Genomic DNA, 20,504 nt, shown 5'->3' with positions numbered 1-20,504 from the left:
GTTGATATCAACTCATTTTTAATCCATCTGAGTGAAATATTTCAAACAAAAACGTCCAAGCCTTGAAAATTAATTACAACGCATTATTTGAAAAGAGACTGAAATAATACTCGCTTCTGCTGAATTCTCATGTTTCTTTTTTTTAATCATGATCTTCACATTTTCTTGTCTTTATAACACATTCGATTCAAATTTCAAAGTTAACTTATTTTTATTAACAATTTCTACCCTTCTCATGTCTATGCCAAACAATATAAAAAAATTAAAAAACGCAAGTTAAAATTTTACCTCATTAAACACAGTAAGATTTTATGCAACAATAAAAATTTTAAAACATAATAAATTTTTTAATAAAATTAAATAATAAAAAATACATAAAAATTTTAAGAAAATATTTTTTAATAATTATTAAACATTAAAAAATAGTGCAGTTATTATTTTTAACTAAATTCTTAGCTAATTTGATCACTGAAGTTTTTTTAAATGAACATTTCACCTTATTTTTTTGCTTTTTTCATAAAACGATAAATCAAACTAGACGAGAGTAAAACCAAATCAATAATTCATTATTTTATTTTGGAGATTCATCCACAAAAGTCTTGCAGTATATTTGCCGGATATAAAAGTGACTTGGACGAGGCCCGCCGGGAGTAGATAAATATAAACATTTTCTGCTCTGCGCTCTCAGTCGGCGGGGTGCAGTTCGGCAGGCAGGCCACCCTCGCACCCCATTGCCGCAGGGTGCGAGGGTGGCTGGCTGCTTGTTACCAGCCAGCCAGCGTGCTTAGTGATTTGGGGCGCGAGAGATGCAATTATTCCTATTACGCGGCGTGCCTTGTAATTTGGCGAGCGCGCGCGCGTTAAGCGTAATTCTCTCTCGTTGCCGCCGCTGCTGCTGCTGCTGCTCTTTCTCCTCCAATTTCAAAAGTGGCAGCAACCCGGCTGATACCCCTTTTTCGCGGCAATTACCAGCTTTTCTTCTCCGCGTGATGCACACCCAGGACCTTCAAAACGGCTCAATTTTCTTTTGAGTAAACGGAGAAAATTATTACTGGTGATTTTGACTTGAATTTCCTTTTATTTTGGGTCAGTATTAAATTAAATGTGGATTTAAAATAACGAGGATAGTTTTATTGGTCAGCCCGCGTTAAAGTAAACTTATATTTGCTCAAGATATTGAGCTGTGAGTGTTTTTATTTAAATTTAAAAGCTACAAAAATTCATAGAAACTCAATTTAAATAAATTTGCACAAAATTAAAAAAATATCTTAAATAGGAGTTACGAATTAAACCACAAATTTAAGTATTTAATTCATTTTATTTCTTTCCAATCAACAAAAAAAATCATTTTCTCCCGAACCAATCTTTTTAAGTGTCAGACAAAATAAGAAAAGCGGCAGTGGGGGTGTCGCTTGAGCAGCATCAAAGGTGTTTGCAGCTCAAGTCGGGAGTCAATTTGTCAGGGAGATTGATTAAGTCGGCTCAAAGGAGTCTCTCTCTCGCGCCTTTAATGCAGTTTCCAGCTGCGAACGTGCGCGCACGCTCTTTTATCCAATTGACGCGCGCGTCAAACTTCACTTCAAACGCGCGCGACGCCTGCGATAAACTCACTCCCTTTTGTAATCAGCTGCCAAATATTTACTCCACTGCAGCTTTGCGCCCTGAAAAGTAATACACAGTGTTTTTAATATTGTCCTAGTTGATTGTTCTATAAGTTCGAAACGTTGAATGTCGATTTAATATTTTAACGATAGCAATAAAAGTCTGAGATGCAGTTACACTTTCTAAAAATAATAAGCACTTCTTATTTAAATGTTTTAATGGACAAAATTAAAACCTACTATATAAATAATTGAAATGCATTATTAAAAATTTAATAAAATAATAAAAATAAAACATGAACAATTTTTAATATTTTACAATTTTTGTAAATTATCTATACATGGAATTCTATTTCTAATCAATTAATAATACAGAAAATTAAGACTTATTCAATATTTAACTTTAAAATTTATTTTTTTTTATTTTTCATTTTTTTAGCAAAGCCTAAATCAGCGGGGTCCAGATGTGCGATAAAATTGGTTCGCACTGCGCAGATCCAAGATGGCGTCTGAATGTGGGAAACAAAAAGCTCTCTTTGTATTACCGTACGAGTGTCAAGAGTTTGTTTTTACGATCCAAAAGACAGTAATGCAAATTATGTCACAATATTGACCAAAACTTGCTTCTTTTCGGGCCTTTTCCCTTGAACTTTTTTTTCGCCGGACGCCATATCTGCGCGTTGCACGAATCTGGACCCCGCTGGCCTAAATTATATTCCAAAGATCAAATTTTTTAACTTTGTCAAGGCTTTGCTACACTTTTAATTCTAGAGAAATTTCAAAAACTGGCTAAATTTTATTTAAAAATGTTATACAGTTTAATTTCCCTAAAAATAATCCTCCTTAAATTTTATCTTTGTGTTTTGACAGTTAATCGAGCTCCAAAGCGTCAGCTGACTGAACCAAAAAGCATTATTATTATTGTTTGAATGGCACACAGTATATAAATTCCCGTCCCCCGGCTGGCCATCTGCCGCATCTGCGTCTTAATTCGCGTGTGCAGCCATTGAAAGGCAAGCGAATGGAAACAAATTTTAACTGTTTTCTTTTCGGCCGCCGCTTATGTATAATGTCGTGTTGTTTCTGCGCAACGAGAATTAAAATATCAAAATAAGGCGAAAAAGCATGCAGTCCCACGTGGATTTGGGGATTACGCGGGGACATCGCGTGTTGACAATCTCGTCCGAACCGATCTGGGGGAGTGAATTGCCTGCCGGGGGCCATAACCGCCGCCAACAAAGGCTCTGGCTGCTCCCATTCACGATGTAATATGCGCGACGAGAGAGTAAATAATAATTTTCACCTCTCGACAGTCATCGCTCGCTCCGGTTTCACGGCCAGAGTGCTTATTACGCGCTATTCAATTATTTCGAACCGATTATATGCATATACGTTTGTGATGCTGCGTGTGTGTGTGTGTGTGTGTGCCTTTTTTTTATAAATAATTTCAATCCAGTTTCTATGTGACAGGCCTTTTGTAAAGTGAGAACTTTGTGAGAGCGTTTGTTTACAACGGGTGCGTGTGCATGAGAATAAGGGAAATTACACAGCCGTGGGGAATGTGCTTAAATTAATGCGTGAAGATTAATTTACAGGATAATTTATATTTAATTTTTAAGCTAATTTTAAAAATATTTATTTCTTCCAAAGAGTTTTAATTTGATTTTTTTATTAGCAAAGGTAATCCGCCCTGTTTTCTGACAGACAATGAATCACTTTGTTGAATAAAATATCTATTTATTGCGATTTTATAGTTTATCAATTTAAAAAGCGTTTGAAGCACATTCCAGATTAATTAGAGCATTTCAAAAAAGGATTTTTTATTTGTTGGTCTTCTATATTTATAAATTCTGGACATTTTTACTGTGGAATATTTCGAAAGTTTTGCTTCTGTAAAATTCACATGACTGCACAGTATTTTTCTACAAGCTACATTTTTGTAAGAATTTAAAATTTTAAAGCTAAGAAGTTAGTGACGATGAAGATCAAGATTTTTAAAATTATTCTTCTTATGAAATTTCTTCATCAAAATTCCTTTAAAATAATACTTATTGCTGCCTCGGCATTGCACAATTTTTATTTTTCAAGATTTTACGGATTTTTTCAAGTTGTAATTTTTACAAATTAGAGATTTAACAAAAATTCAATTTCACTAGAGGTAAAAGTCTCTGTTTTAAATAGACTTGGTTTTGAGAGAAATTATTCTGGTCTTGAATTCCAAATACATTTCTCGGTAGTAATTATTTTGAGTCAAATTTTAAAAGATGAGTGAAACAATTTTTTTCTAAATTATTCTTAAAATTTTTAGATTAACCGGTCATAAAATTATTTAAATTTAAATAAACTTGTGTTGCTTTCCAATAGATATCAAACAAATAAATAACTGCTGCAATGCACCAGTTGAAAAACCCTTAGTTAGTGTTTGAAGCCGCCAGCAGATGGCGCCACCGTGTACTTTCGTAATAAATTTAATTTTAAGGCACTTCCGCTGCGATTTCAGACTCACTCCTGCCACTGTTCATTCTTCACTTAATTTGTATTCTTTTCACGTGCTGAAAACCAAAATCAATTCAGCCATTCGCCGTAGAAACGTTGGAAAAGATTTTATATTTCTAAAAATAGCTTTTCACGATTCTACGGCGATTGGCTAAACCGATTTTGGTTTTCAGAACGTACAAAGAAAGCATATTAAGTGAAGAATGCACAGTGCCAGGGATTCAGTCTGAAACTGCAGCGGAATTGTCTTAAAACTAAATTTAATCCTAAACTATACGGTGGCACCATCTGTTTGCAGTTTCTAACACTAAAGGTTTATACAACTGGTCAATTTCCTGATGTTCTATCATATTTTAACACACAATTTGTTGATTTTAAAATAAATTAATCCTATAGTCGAACTAACGAATCAAAATTAAACCATATATACGATTGTCTGCGATCATTCACCTTTGCTTCGAGAAGAAAATTAAATGCTCGGCTGTGCAGTGCGGCAGCGGCTGTACGGGACACGAGCTGAAAATTCATGCTCCGAAATTACACACTTTGGGGCGCACTCTGATGACGGCGGTATATTTTGGTCGATGGCACGAAAGAGCGAGAGAGAGAGAGAGAAAGCAGCTTAACTTAATAAAGGTGTCGCGATCGACTTGCTCTTGTGCGGCGCGGGTGCGAATACGCAAGCAGCCCCGCGCCGAGGGCGGGGGTTGCGCAGGGCGGCGCCGCCGAACTGAGACGCGCCTCGCCATTGGCGCCGCCGACACGCCCAAGCACTCAATTCGCACGCCGAATAATTGTGCCGAGTGCGATTCCCGATCGATTGTGCGCCCGGACGAGGCGAAAAGGAGGAAAAATCCCGGCCGGCAGCCGAGGGTGCGGAAGAAACGCTTTTGCCGGGGAAAACCTCTGCAGTACGTGTGTGTGCGGTTGTAGAATCTCGTTTTCGACCTTTTTGCCTTCAATATACGTGCTTGAGGCACAGTAACTATAGATATACGGGAATTTAATTAGAAGAGGTCCGAAAATGATTGTTAGAGCAATAACTGATCGGATTTCAAGGGAAATTGTTATTAAATATTAAATTAATTATCTGTTTTTATGATGTTTGCCAAATTTTACTAGATATGTTTTCATTTCATCATTAAAGATGGATGAAAAATTAAACAAATTGAATTAAATTATAAAAAAAAAACATTAAATCTTTATCCAGCTGCTGAGAGTCTAAAAATATGCTGGTTCAATCGAATCCCTGATCTCTTGACTACAAGTCCCCTTCTGCAAGACTTTCAAGAATCTCAGGTACTCCAGACCAGACATATTGTGCTACATGGCTCTAGTTCTGGGAAACTTTATAAGGTATTATCATTATCTGGGCCATTTCATGGCAATATCTGGAACGAGATTGTATTTTACAAATGTTTATTTCACGCAAAGTTGGATCGGTTTAAAACAGAGGTCATTCAGTGAATTTTAGTTTTCTACAGGTTTTGAATTGAAAAATCTTTGATTTTGAACCTCCGTCCAATTAATTCATAAATTACGATATATTTTTACTATTGTTACCATTTTTAAAATAAAATGTTCATATTTTTCCATTGCAGATGTATTAAACTTAAACTAACGCCTAATTATATTTCGAAATAAGTAAAAAAAACATCGCAATAAATATTTGGGGAGAGTTTACGAAAAATATTAAAAAGATGTGCCGGTTCGTTTGAACCCCCGATTGATTCAGAGTCCTTGACATAGCAACTCAATATGCAAGGCTTCTCTAGAATCGCAGGAATTCCAGACCAGTCACATCGATTCAGTTTAGTAACACACGGATGATCTTATGAAGGCATTTATTTTCAAAGCCATTCAGTGGCAACTTTTGGAACGGGATCGTATTTTACAAATGTTTATTTCACACAAAGTTGGATCGGTTCAAAACAGAGGTCATTCAGTGAATCTGGATTTTCTACAGGTTTTAAATTGAAAAAATATTTGATCTTTTATCTCCGTCCAATTAATTCATAAAATAGAAATTTTTATACTATTGCTACCAATTTTACAGCAAAATTTCATTTTTTCTACATTGCAAATTGATAATACTATTTAGTTAAACCTTATTATATTAAAAAAAAAACGCAATAATCTTTGGATGCAGTTGCCAAAAACTTTTAAAAAATAGATTTGTGGCTGGTTCCGATTTTTCTTCTTAAATTTAGTTTGAAAATAACGCGTGGCCTGGGAAAAAATATCTCATATCAAATTACATCGCAATTTTCTTGAAAATAGCGTATTACCAATTAAAAAAAATTGAAACCCCATAGACAAATTGAAAGTTCATAAAAGTGTTGAATTTTTAACCAACGGAAACAACTATTTTTGGAAAATTATTTCTTAAAACTGCACTCACGAGAAAATTTATTTATAATATAATTTTGGTACAGAATATGTTATTGTGTGTTTGTGCTCCCTTTTGAAAGGGCCGCACTCACTCAGAAGTAAATTAAAGCGCGCATACACACACACACTGACTGACTGAGTGTTTGTCGTATTCATGAGCGAGATGCACGCCTTATTACCCCTCACCCAATTACGGCGGCAGCGGCGGCGGGCCGAAATTGCAATTCCGCGCGCGCAGAGAAAAGCAGCAGGCAGGGGATGCGTAACGAAATCAATTCCGCTCTCAGCTCCCTTTGAGACGCGCCCGCGGCCGACCGAGCAGCCCAACCAACCACCCAGCCAGCCAGCCAGCCAGCGGCGGCGGCAAAAGTCGCTTCATTACGCTCTGACGGCGTAATTCCCTTCGTAAACGACGGAAGCGTGAAATTACTAAAAAATGTAACAACCTCTCGTGAATACATTGCGCGCGGACAAATACAAATTTTCAGACATAAAAGCGCTGGTTTCGCATTGTTGGAGGAGAAAGGAAAGTGCAGAGAGTAATTTTGATTGCACAGTTCCGCTTCGTGGATGCGAAAAAACACGAGTTTTGCTTTTTTTATTTTGTTTTCTTTAAAAATGTTTTGCTGAAAATTTTCCAAAAACAGCTGTTTCCGTTGGTTCAAAATTCAACACTTTTCAATGCGGCTTTAACAATTTTTTTGTATTAATTGGTGTATTACGTATTACGCTATTTTAAAGAAAACTTTGATAGGAGATATTTCCTTCCAGGCCACGCGTTATTTTCAAACAAAATTCAAGAAGAAAAATCGGAACCAGTCACAAATTTATAATTTTTAAAATTTTTCGGCAACTGCATCCAAAGATTTATTGCAATTTTTTAAATTTAATAGGATTTAACTTAGTATTATCAATTTGCAATGTGGAAAAAATGAAATTTTGCTGTAAAATTGGGTAGCAATAGTATAAAATATCTAACTTATGAATTAATTGGGCGGAGCTAAAAGATCAAATAATTTTTCAATTCAAAACCTGTAGAAAACTAAAATTCACTGAATGACCTCTGTTTTGAATCGATCAAACTTTGTGTGAAATAAACATTTGCAAAATACGATTCCGTTCCAAAAGTTGCCACTGAATGGCTTTGAAAATAAATGCCTTCATAAGATCATCCGTGTGTTATCAAAATGAATCGATGTGACTGGTCTGGAATTCCTGCGATTCTAGAGAAGCCTTGCATATTGAGTTGCTATGTCAAGGACTCTGAATCAATCGGGGTTCAAACGAACCGGCACATCTTTTTAATATTTCTCGGAAACTCTCTCCAAATATTCATTGCGATGTTTTTTTTAATTATTTTGAATTATAATTAGGCGTTAATTCTAGTTTAATACATCTGCAATGGAAAAAATGAAAATTTTATTTTAAAAATGGTAACAATAGTAAAAATATCTCGTAATTTATGAATTAATTGGACGGAGGTTCAAAATCAAATAATTTCTCAATTCAAAACCCGTAGAAAACTAAAATTCGCTGAATGACCTCTATTTTAAACCAATCCCACTATGTGTGAAATAAACATTTGCAAAATACGATCCCGTTCCAAAAGTTGCCACTGAATGGCTTTGAAAATAAATGCCTTCATAAGATCATCCGTGTGTTACAAAACTGAATCGATGTGACTGGTCTGGAATTCCTGGGATTCTTACCAAGCCCTGCACATGTAGGCGGCGTGTGTCAGGGCTTCTATAAAGGGATCTCACATAGGGATTCAATCAAACCAGCATATATTTTTTTTAATTTCTCATCTCGGCAACTGCATTCAAAAATTATCTATTTTATTTAAATGCAGGTGTTTTTAACCCGACAAATAAAGAATAAAAGAAAAGGATTTGTCCCTGTTGAGCCATATTTGCGTCGCCTCTCGTCTCTCGAGAAAGAATTCCCGCAAGAAAATTGTCTCCATTTTACTCAGCGTCACTCCATCAGGGCCATTAAAAAGCAGCTTATTTACAAACATTTGCCAACGCGGCTTCAAGAGCCTTTTCAAACAAACGCGCGGTGAAGAGGCACAAAAAAAGTGGTGGAAAGCACAAATTTTCAGCTGTACACGCGGAGGAAATTTGTTCTCCGGTGTCACCTCGGCTGGGGGGATGAATTACACGTGGTTGTTTCTGCCTCATTATGCGTTCGGAAGGAAAATAAAAAAATAATAAAAGCACAGCGCGAGCAGAGAGAGGCGCCAGGCCGTCAGCCGCCGTTTTGACAAGTGTTTACTTTTAACGGCAGCAAACTTGTCATCCAGTTTAAATACACTGCCAGCCTTAATGGACCCCTCGTTACACAAACCATACTTTATATTTTTCTCTCTCTCTCGCTCTTGAGCAGCCGCAAGAAAAAGCATATAATTTCGAGTTGGAAGGAGGCGTGCACGGTGTAATTTTCTAAATGGCACCTCGTTCATTTTGCGGCCAACCTCCAATCAGGAACAGCTGCTTCGTTTCCTACGTGCCCGAGGAAAATTGCTGTAGCACAATAATATAAATCAATCTTTGTCACTCCGAGGGCCGCACAAGAATTATTAATCCTCGCATTGTCAGCACATGTTTTTGAGCGGAAAAGAGAGCATCTATAGGGTTTGAAATTGGTTCATGGATGGATTTTTTAATTTATTTTTGCGAGTGTAAAAATATTCTGGTGAGTTGAAAATTTAAATTTTGATTTTTTCTTAAATTTTAGTCCGGTGACTTAGTCAAAATTAGAGATTAAACAATTTTTTAGCAGTTAAATATTATTTTAACAAAAATTGAGCCATAACAATATTTATTAATCACCTGCTTGTGAGTTTATTTTCTAAAAAAAAGGTTTGCTGCATAAGTTAAATTCCTGATTTTGTGTTCTTGATCAAATTTGAAAAAGGATTACATTTTGCAAATGTTATTTCACTTGAAAAAAGACTTTCAATTTTCAATTTAATTTTAATTTCCTCCTTATAATAAAAACAATTTTTTTAAAGGTTACAACTAAAATTATTATATATTTTATTATTTTCCAAATACAACTAAGTAAAAGTGTAAAATGAATAAATGGTAGAAAATCTCACAAAAAAAATAATTAATTAGAAAGCAATAACCTACAGCAGTAGTAGTAGTAACAGACTGAAAACTAATTCGTCTCTATACGAGTTTTTGGGTGCAAGAATGATTAAACCATTTAAACTTTCATGGCTCCAAAAAAAATTAAGAAATAAAAATTATTTTCTATTTAGCTTCTCAACCTCAAACTTTGATTTAAAAACAATAATTGCTTAGACTCCGCAATTTAAAATAATTTTCTAATCCAAATAAAGGAACTAAATATTTTTATTACAGCCTCAAAATTCAAAATTTTTAGATATAGGTTATTGGAATATCTTTAAATCTATCGATGGTGTTAATTCATTTTGGGAAATTGGTTTCTCCCCTTTTATTAAAAAAAATCGTAATTGATTTGGATATCAGGAGAGATTATTCTTCTAGGCCAAGCGGTATTTTTTTTAACAAAATTCAAGCAAAAAAAATCGAAAAAGCCACAAAACTAAGGGCAAGAATGGGGAAAACGAGAATTTTTAAACTTGGAAATGTCCTAAATTCATTTTTTTTTTTAAATTAAAAACTCCAATAGAAGCATATAATTAGAATAATGAACGATCCTGGTGGCAAGAAATTGTAAAATTGCAATTAATAAAAATTAAAATTCAATGTCTTTAAAATTAAATTCGATAATACCTAGATAAATACTTAGTGTACCATTTTGAAATTTCAACATGCAGATTTTCCATTATATTAATTTTTATTTTAATTATTCTTTCATATATATTTGGAAAAAGTTTCACAGGGAGAAAAAATTTAAATTATCAAACCTTCATAAATTTCTAACTTTTAATAATGATTTAGAAAAATTCCAAAATTATTAAATTTATTTAAAAGTCAATTTAAAAAAAAAAATCAGTTCTCTGTAAGGCATGAGAGGCAGAAATTTTCGTTTGAAATTAAATTTGAAGCTTCAAAATAGCACAAGAATAATTAAACTATTTTAAATTTTGTTAATTTGATAAATATGAGTAAATTCTGAATTTTAATTTTGTTTTTAAAAATAGCAACAGAGAAGTGATAATTTTAAACAAGTTAATTTTATCCCTTGTGACATGTGAGCAAATGCTCGGACAAAAGTAATTACCGAGTAATCACACAAGGCATACAATTACAACTGCAAAACGACAAAGTGAAAGCTGCAAATTTCGCTTTTGCTCTTTACTCGTGAAAAACGCGGAGGCGGGTGGGTGTGTTTAATTGGAGCAGGAGCAAAGGGGTGGCTGTGCCGGGCGATACGCATCTAGGAGCAATTAGTCGTCAACGGCAGTGGCGTGCATGGGAGCGTTTTTCCAGCAGGCTTGTCATGTCATTATTGCAAGCGAGCGAGGATCAAACGCAACTGGCGCGTAACCAGACACCGCGGCGTAAACCGATCCGCTCTGCGACGACGTGTACTTGGCCTCCGACTACATGTTTAATAATACGCGCGCGGATACAAGCCTCTGCCCTGCACGAGATGGATAATTCGCAGCAGCCCTCTCTCTCCTCGGCCAGAAATATACCAATTGCTCTCTCGTCATTGACTCATCTGTCGAGAATGAATGTAATTTTGTTATCAAAAGCGGGCGGGGGAAAGAGGGAGGAAGAAGAATAATAGCAGACAATGCGGCCCGCGCGTTTCTCACGACCGCGAGCAGAAATGTGTGTGTGTTGTGTACACGATCCAAATTGATTCATTGACTCACTCAGACAGTTTTTTTAGTCGTATTAAGATAAATTGAGGGAATTGAGAAAACATGAAATTGATCTATATTTTTACAGCTGTAATTGAAATTTTAATTAATTTAGACCTAAAACAGAGACCATTCAGTGCGAATCTTGATTTTCAACAGATTCTGAATTAAATTAAATCGATACTTAAGCTCCGAATAATCAATTTATAAATATATACCATTGTTACCAATTTAAAAATATTTTTTACTAGATTATTAATTTCAAAAAATAACGCATTAAATTCTTGGAAATTATAAAGCAAAAGGTATGCTGGTTCAATTGAATTCCCGAATCATTGGTAAACAATCTCAGGTATTCCAGACCAGAACACATCGGGTTGCGATCGTTCAATATCGATAAAAGATATATGAGGCTCGTTCATTCAAATCAGTCATTCAGTTTATCATAAATTTCAGTTGCAGCCAAATTTTTGCTGTTGCGAACAAAAAAAAATCATTTTTCCATTGCAGATTTATATGAAACTAACATATTATACCTATTTAAAATAAAAATTTAATACAAAAACTCAATAAATTTTTGAATGCAGTTGGCAAGATGAGAAATTGAAAAAAAAGAGATGCTGGTTCGATTGAATCCCTATGTGAGATCCCTTTATAGAAGCCCTGACACACGCCGCCTACGTGTGCAGGGCTTGTTAAGAATCCTAGGAACTCCAGACCAGACACATCAGGGCCCGATAACAAGTTTCGAGACACCTTTTGAGGATTCATATTCATCTCAGTCATTCAGTGGCAACTTTTAGAACGGGATCGAATTTTGCAAATAATGTTTATTTCACAGAAGGTGAGATCGGTTCAAAACAGAGGCCATTTAGTGAATTTCAATTTTTTACAGATTCTGAATTTAAAAAATGAACCCATTTTCGTACTGTCTATTTTATTCATTTTGTCGTTGGAATAAATGATAAAATTTTACAACGTTATTGCACTATCCAAAAGAGATAAATGGAAATGATGTTAAGATATGAAAAAATTGATTTTTATTTTAAATTGTTAACAATGATCTCTAATTTATGAATTAATTGGACGGAGCTTAAATATCAAGATTTAATTTAATTCAGAATCTGTTGAAAATCAAGATTCACTGAATGGTCTCTGTTTTAGCTCTAAATTAATTAAAATATAAAAAAATGTGGGAATAACAATATCATATTTTATTTATTTTAATTTCTTGACGCTAAACAAATTTAAAAAATTGCATCAGCCGCCAGAATCTGCGAAGGATGGGATCTAAGATCAAAAAATAATCACTATAAATTGAAAAAATTGACAAAAAAATACGATTTTTAATATTTAAAGGAAATTTGTTGATTTTTATCCTTTTTTAAATTGTTGAATAAGGAAATTTCGACACTGAACCTGAATTAAATCAGATAAACGAATTCTATGAGTTGACCAGTGCACCAGAAAATAAAAATAACACCCGGATGAAACGTCAACAGAAGCCATTCAAAAATATAAAATAATTTATCCTGTGAAAAACTGGTTCATTTTTTCTTATCTGCAAAAGCATCCGTGTAAACGTCGCAACCCTTCCTGGCACTGAAAAAATATAAATTTATACAGAAATATCCCCAGAGACGCTCCCGATGCATAAAGTGGTCCTGTAACATAATAATTATTATCGCATGCAGCGATCTTGGCTTCAGCTCTTGTGCAATATCGCATCAGCCAGCCGGTCGTGGCGGTGTGGGTGCCGCGGACGATTTGAAATTATTACCAATGCGGCGCATTGATTATGATTGGCACATGTTATTGTTGCAAACGAAGGAAACGTCAGTCAATTGTGCGGCTGAAACCCGATCGCGCGGCTGGTCCTGCCATTCACCCAAAGCAGCGGCCATCGTCTGCTGATCTGCTCTGCTCTGCTCTCCGCGGCTTATTATTATTATTATTATTTTGTTCTCGTCCGAGCAGAGCTGGCTGGCTGGCTGGCTGGCTGCTGGTCGAGAATGAAAAGCTCATTACAAACTTCCTTTCTCGCTGTTATATAGCTCTCTGTAACTCGAGATTATTTTGCGGGATCAATGGGAAACCGCGCGCGGATTTGCTTATCCGACGACGACGAGCTCTCTGGTTTCTTATTCTCGCTCGGGAAAATTGTTAACAGCCTGCTGCGAGAGTGTCTGGAATGCAATTGAGCGTGAAAATAGAATGCGTATAAAGGGAAGAATGTTCGTTGGAGCTGATGTTTTTCTGCGAATCGTGTATACCTGAAATGAATGGGATAAATTTAATATTTTTCTGCGTATCAATTGGAGGTATTGGAAAAAATTTGTTCTTTAAAACTCCCTGCTAGAATTTTGATGTTCCATTAAAATAATGAGGAAAATTCTTGCTCTTTATAAATATGATTCAACCACCCCAATTAAAGAGGAATGATAGTTCAAAAGCCTGGAAAATGCTTGTTGCCAATACATAAACTCGTCCCTTAGGATTCAGTTAAAGCCTAAATTGACTTAGGAAGCATTGTAATTTTTCGAGAAAATTGGCTGGAAAGTTGCCGTGCTTTTCAAATGGAAAGGGCTGTCTCCTTACTTGAAATCCGATTTAATTTCAAAACCAAGAGTTTGCCCAATAAGTGGCATACACCGTTGGACAGATCTCGACGAGAGGAATCGGAATATGCAAAGAAAATATGTTCAAGCACTGGAAATTTTGGAGAAAATTGGCAAAATTTGAATTTTTACTGAAGGAAGATCCTTTTTTACAATTGCAAATTGTTAAACAAATTGTTTATGGCATCGAACAATTTAAATAATTTTCAATTGTTGCCCAGTATCATTCCACTTTAAAATTATTACGTGAACAAATCAGGTAGATATTAAATTAAAAGTCGGAATAAAATATAATTATTCGAATTCTCGCTCGATATGAACTTTTTACGGATGCTGAAAATAATTTAGAATTAAAATCATGGGATTTCCTAGGTTTTTGCTCGCCGAATTCATGTCATTTAAATTTATAGCTTCGCGTAATTAAGAAATATATTTGAAAATAAAAAAATTAACAAAGAATATCAATCTTAAATTTGCAGGAAACATTAATATTTTTTTATATAAATTGTATTAGTGTTTTAAAAATTTCTACCCACATATTTGCCAGTTAAGCAAGCGCAGTTTCCTACCAATAACAGTGTCGGTGTGTTTTAAATAATTTTAAAATGTTTTATGCTATTGAATTTATCGGTATAATTTTTTTAAATTATCAACAACAATAAAAAATATGGTTTGTTTAAAAAAAATTAATCAAATTTTTATTCAATGTAAACCAAATTTTAGTTTTTCTTGCTTGGCCGAGAACAGGAATTTGGCAGAGGTTTCAAGCGAGCCAAGGCCAAATAAACACAAAATAATATATAAAGAAAATAATCTGCCGCGTTGAAAGATGCAACTCATTTCGATGGCGCGATGAGAGAGCGAAAGAGAGAGGAAAGAAAATTCGAGCGGCTTAATCGGCCAGCTAGGCGCACAATACGGCTCAATTAGGTTTTCCTGGGGCCGGCGGATAAATAATTACGTGCTCTCCAGCGTGTCTCATTAGCAGCGAAAAATGCGTGCTTTCAAAGTGCTCTTCGATATCATGGCATATTATACGTATAGAGAGGTGTATCGTTCATAAAATAAACTCGCTTTGTGTGCAGTCGATTCAATGGCTGCTGCACCTCTCTATATCTCGCTCGCTTGCTCGCTCTTGGGTAAATATACTAAATAGACAGACCCCCACCCTAAGGAAAAAATCGCCGTCGTCTTGCGAACGAACTGAGAGCAGAGATCGACAAAAGCAGATTTCGCGTCCGTCTCCGCAGCTGCAACGTGTGAATGCGCTCGAAACGCGCTCTCTCGCTCACTCGCTTTTAATTATCGGCCGCGATCTGCTTGCTCTCTGCGGCAGGCCGAGGTGTGACAACATTTCAATTAGTCAATGCCGCCGCCGTGCCCACGAACAGATGTTTTTCCAACGCGGCCGCAACTCGAGCAGCCAGAAATCCTGTGAACAACAACGTGAAAAAGGGATTTAAAAATCGTTTAAAGCCATGTTTTCTTAGCTTCGTTTAGGCTGAATGACAAAATTGTCGCGACAAATTGCGACATTTTTATTTTGAAAAGAACCTGTCTTTATAAAAACGACTGTTGGGAGCTAAATAGACACAATTTTAACGTTTTTTAATTGTCTCTGTTTTTTCGTAACCAGAAATGGGGGTTGTTAAGCCAGTTTTCCCTGAAAAGTTCCTTAAAGGAATTTTATGATCCTATTAAGCAAGTAGAGAGCTTGAGAAAACGCTATACGGCCGAGGAAAAAAATACGAACTAATTTGTTATTGGAAATTTATCTAAATACATAAGAGAGACCAAACCAAATTTTAATATTAAACTATTTTGTAAATAGAATAATTAGAAAGAACGTTTTTTTATGAGATTGACGTTAAAATCCATTCTAAAAAATATTTTGAAACGCTATAAAATTGATTTTTGAAGCAAATATTTAACATTGTTTTGGAGCAAATGATTTAACCTCCCAACTATAATAGTGGGCCTATTAATTATTGATAGACATCTGCAACATATTTGAAACAATGCGAGAGCTAATAACAATCAGACGCGACCCAAAATGTTCAAAATTGTGAATTGGACTCAAATGGAGAAATTTGTGACTTTAAATTTGAGTTCTATGTCAGCAATAATACAGGAATCGATTCGAGGAACATAACCAAATGCAGAAAATTTGAAATTCCGATTGAAACTAACCTTCTCCCCAGGATGGGATTTATTTTAAACCCTCTTTAATACTCAAAATTAGTCCAGGACGATCACAATCTCGAGAATTTGCAAATTTCTCGATTTATGGGATGCCGAAAATCACGTTTTTCGACATTTTCGTATTCAATTTGCTAAAAAAAAAAAACAAGGGAAAACGATGGCACCATAATATTTTTCATTAAATGAAGCACATTTTTGATGAGTAAAATTAACACATTTTTGTTTCCATCAGTATATTCCGATTGGTTTAAAATTTGACTTGATTTTAGTGACCTTGGCCTTTTACTTAAATTAAAATTTGCCCAAAAAAACTTTGAGCCCCTGTAAATTTGTTTTTAAATTTTCAGTTGAGACGTAGGGCAACACATGCACCAAATTTCATAAATGTGTGAACCTTTTTCCATTGTCTTGCTCATTTTAAACAATCTAAAAATTAGTGAAAATGTTCAATTAAATATAACCGACGTTAAATCATTTAAATCTTTTATATCTAATCCTTTAAAAAATGTAGTTGTTGCTGGTTTGATTTAAATACTAGAGTAGAAAGTTTCGTGAAAATTCTATAGTTTATTTTACTATGAGCGGCCTTAACAATTCAGAACAGCTGAGTTTATAAATTAAAAATATAATTCAAATTAATATAAATGTTTTTGTCTGAAGAACAGAGAGAAACTTTAAAAAATATACTGCAACTAAATTTTTAAACCTAAAAAATTAAAAAAAATTGCTTATTTGTGTAAAATTTAAATTATAAAATCATTAAACCCCAGAAAATAATAATGATAAAATATTTATTATACACTTACAAATGTACAACAACAAACAAATATAATAAATAAATTACAGGTTTATCGCTACTTTTCGCTTTGGCGGCTTGAAAATAATAACTGTTTGCATTTTGTATTGACGGCTAAAAAAACACCCTTTATTAAAAAAAAATTAAATAAATAAATTTCACTAATTTGAAATTTTCCGTGTCATGTTTCAGGTTGCAGAACCGCGGAAGCAGCAACGGCGATGCGTCGACGTCGTCCTCTTCCGGCGGCGCCGGCTCGTCGAAGCCGGACGTGGACGTGCTGGGCCACAGCGACTCGAACAGTTCCGACTCGTGCCTGAGCATCGGCACGGACGAGGAGACGCACAAACTGGTGTACCCGGTGGCCCGGAGCGGCGGCCTGTTGGGCCTGCCACCGGTCTCGATGCCCGGCTCGAGCCTCGGCGGCCACCACGGCCTGCTGCCCATGCTGCCGCTCACCACGCTGCGCCCCCTGTCCATGCCAGGAATGATCCACCGGCCCTTCTCGACGCCGCCGCCCCACCACGACCTCTCCTCGGGACCCTGAGCCCAGGTGGAGACTGGAAATTGCGCGTGCTGAAATAGATCTAAGTGCTGCGATGAAGCTTTGAAAGGCCCTTTTTTTTAGGAGGGGATTTCATGGAAATTTACAGGTTTTGATCCGAATTTACCAGAGATTAGAAGTTCTGTTGTTAAAAGACGCCATTTTGGAAAATGGCAGATGATTATTTTACAGGTTTTAATCCGAATTTAAAGAAACAGGCCCTGAGATTACGCAATTAGATGTTCTTTTGTTAAAAAGACGCCATTTTGGAAAATGGCGGATGATTATTTATATAATTGTGATAGCAGGGATATTTGGATTATATTTCTCTTTAATTTTTTTAAGTTTATTTGAAACCTTCAACAGGTGGCACCACCATATTGAGTTACAGTTTTGAAGCACTTTTAATATTTCATGTCGAAAAATTCATTGGAGGTGCTTGAAACCATAAAAAACAAAACGGTATATTTTTTTCTTTTTACTGCGACTGCTGGCTGAACCTATTTTGGTTTTCACCACGTCAAATAAACTGTTTCTGCGTCTAAAATCTGAAATTGTAGCACCATAACATTGTAAGTAGACAAGTGGTGCCACCTGTTGGCGGCTAAAAATAGCTAAATTTTAATTTTGCCCAAAATTATAACAAAAATTCGGGCATAGTTTATTATTTCATCCCCTATACACTCAAAATTCAATTTCAAAGCTTCAATCCGTCGAATGGACAGTTTTAGTTCCTGCCGCGCACGCTTGTGGCGGTGCCCACGCGCACCTGGCGTATGCGAACCAGCCGAAAGAACGATTAAAACAAAATCCCAGTGCAACGTTGTGGAAAGGTTCGAAAAATCGAACCAGTGGCTTCCAGTCTGTAAAAGTCTAGTTCATCCCTCGTGTGCGAACTCGCAAAAGAACCTTTGTGCGGCGTGTTGTGGGAAAACGTGCAATAAAAGAGAAAAGACGGACGCGAAATAACAATTAAACAAATATTAAAACGAGAACAATATGGTTTTAGTGCGTGAATGCGGCACTCCGACTGCGAGAGAGTGAATAAAAGGAGCGCGATATTATTTCAGCCCTCGGTGTCGATTAAATAATTAAGCACGCGGTGTTATTCAAATAAAATAACAAGCTAATTTTTACATGTGATACCTCTATTTCTCAACAGGTCGCGAAAATCGAAGAGTGTTTACACCGGATCAACCTGTGTGTTCTTAATTAATTGCTGCACAAAATTATAGCGCAAATTTTTTTAAATATGGACAGGATAAATTTTCTGGCAATTAGCAGAAAGTGTAAAAGAACGGTGATGCCATCTTGTGGCGGCTTTGAACACCTAAGATCTTCTCAATTGTTGAATTCTGGGAATTCTGCAACTGTTTGCATATGAAAATCGGGAAAATAATTGCTCTGATACTCTGTGAACTAAATCTGATTCAGAAATTCTTCACATAAACCACATTAAATCATATTTGTGTCCAGAATTCACGGTTGAACAGTGCTGCCATCTGTCTACGGCTTTTAATTCAATGGTTAAATAAAGGATTGACGCATTTGGAACAAAATTTGGACAGAAATTGAATAAGGGCGCCATTTTGGTACTCAATAAACGGGTTTATTAAGACAGAAACGGTGATGACGCAAAGTTTCTTTTGTTTTAGCGCCAAAAATCCAAAATGGCGGCCGATTGAGGCCTGCTCTAGGCGCCAAAAGCCTCAAAATTCGTTTCAAATGTGTACGATTCACTCCGCGACCTTTCTGCTCAATTTGCCATTTCACCGTGTCCTGTCTGATTTTTACATTTTCACTCAATGAAGCGGCACAATTCATTTCGCGCAAAAAGCCGCGCACGTGCATATAAACAATTATATCCGTAGAGTGTGTCCATAGAAAGCTGCAGTGTCCCAATTAAAAGCAAGCCGCTGGCGCTCTCTATTCACACACATACAGCTTTTGTGTCTTTTCGCCTTTTGTGATCAATGTCCGAATTTTCGAATGACAAACAGACAAGAAGAATACATAAATACCTCTGCTGTAAACGCATAACTAATAATATACACGTACTCGTAGGCTTTCGTGGATGTATTATCTTTCTCTCTCGTGTAAATAAGAAAACATATATATGTAAATCGTTGTTATTTCTTATGTAAAGAAACGATGAGTATTCGATGTGTTTGTTTCGCGGCGGCGTATGCTTCGATCACAATAACTGTCCTGCAGCCGACGAACGAGTAAATAAATAAAATATATAGTTAACTGACACGAACTCGGTGTGTTTCATTTTGCGGATTAGCTCCGGCGCAACAAAGCGGATTTGTGTATATAATGTAAAGCGAAAAGCCAAAAACATGCAGGGGCCGCGCCGCGCGCGTAAGCTGAGATTCTGGCGCGCTGAGCAAACAAATCAACGAAGAGAGAGAGAGAGAGAGAGAGAGAGAGAGAGAGAGAGAGAGAGAGAGAGAGTGCTTTTCCCAAATCTCGGTGGCGGCAGAAAAAATAACAAGGGTGGAATAACAAAGCATAGCAGCTCTCGCGCCTCATTAGTGTGCATACAAAGCGCCACCCACAAAAGCACCATCTGCACTCTCTGCGTTTTTTGCTCGTTGGAATGGGAAAGAGATTATCTTTGCTCTTTCTCTCTCTCCGTGCGAGGAATAAGAGCAGGAAGCTGTCCGAAAAGGGTTTGCAGAGACGCACGACGTGAGATACATTTTCAATATTGTTTTTCTTATCAATTTGGTTGGGAGTCGGGAGAGAATGAATTTATGCTCCTGGACCAATAAAGAAATAAAATATACTCCATTTAAATGAAATTGTAAAAATTTATCATATATTTTAATAAGTTAAACTATATTTTAAAGCGACAAAATTATTTCAAACCTTTTTTTAACTCTTTATAACCCCCTGATCACGCCGAAAAGGTGTAAATTGATGCTAAATCACGTTTAAATAACATTAATTATAATTAAAATCAATCTTAGCATGGTCTGAGGACTTTCAATCAAGGGATAATTGTTCAAATTGATATTGAGCGAGTTTAATTGCTTCCAACTTG

General features: G+C 35.9%; 1 protein-coding gene across 5 annotated transcripts in view; it reads left to right on the top strand.

The window, feature by feature from the left end:
* The window catches only part of LOC135935889 (homeobox protein SIX6-like), a 44,036-nt gene extending 24,321 nt beyond the window's left edge, over positions 1-19,715 (top strand). For all 5 annotated transcript variants that reach the window (XM_065478510.1, XM_065478507.1, XM_065478509.1 and 2 more), the window contains exon 5: positions 17,104-19,715. In XM_065478510.1, coding sequence (XP_065334582.1) covers positions 17,104-17,458 — 355 coding nt within the window. In that variant the 3' untranslated portion in view covers positions 17,459-19,715. The remainder of the gene's footprint in view (positions 1-17,103) is intronic.
* Positions 19,716-20,504: the final 789 nt, after the last annotated feature.

The sequence above is a fragment of the Cloeon dipterum genome, chromosome 2, assembly GCF_949628265.1.
Source record: "Cloeon dipterum chromosome 2, ieCloDipt1.1, whole genome shotgun sequence".
Lineage (NCBI taxonomy): Eukaryota > Metazoa > Arthropoda > Insecta > Ephemeroptera > Baetidae > Cloeon > Cloeon dipterum.
This window is presented reverse-complemented; position numbering and strand designations above follow the sequence as displayed.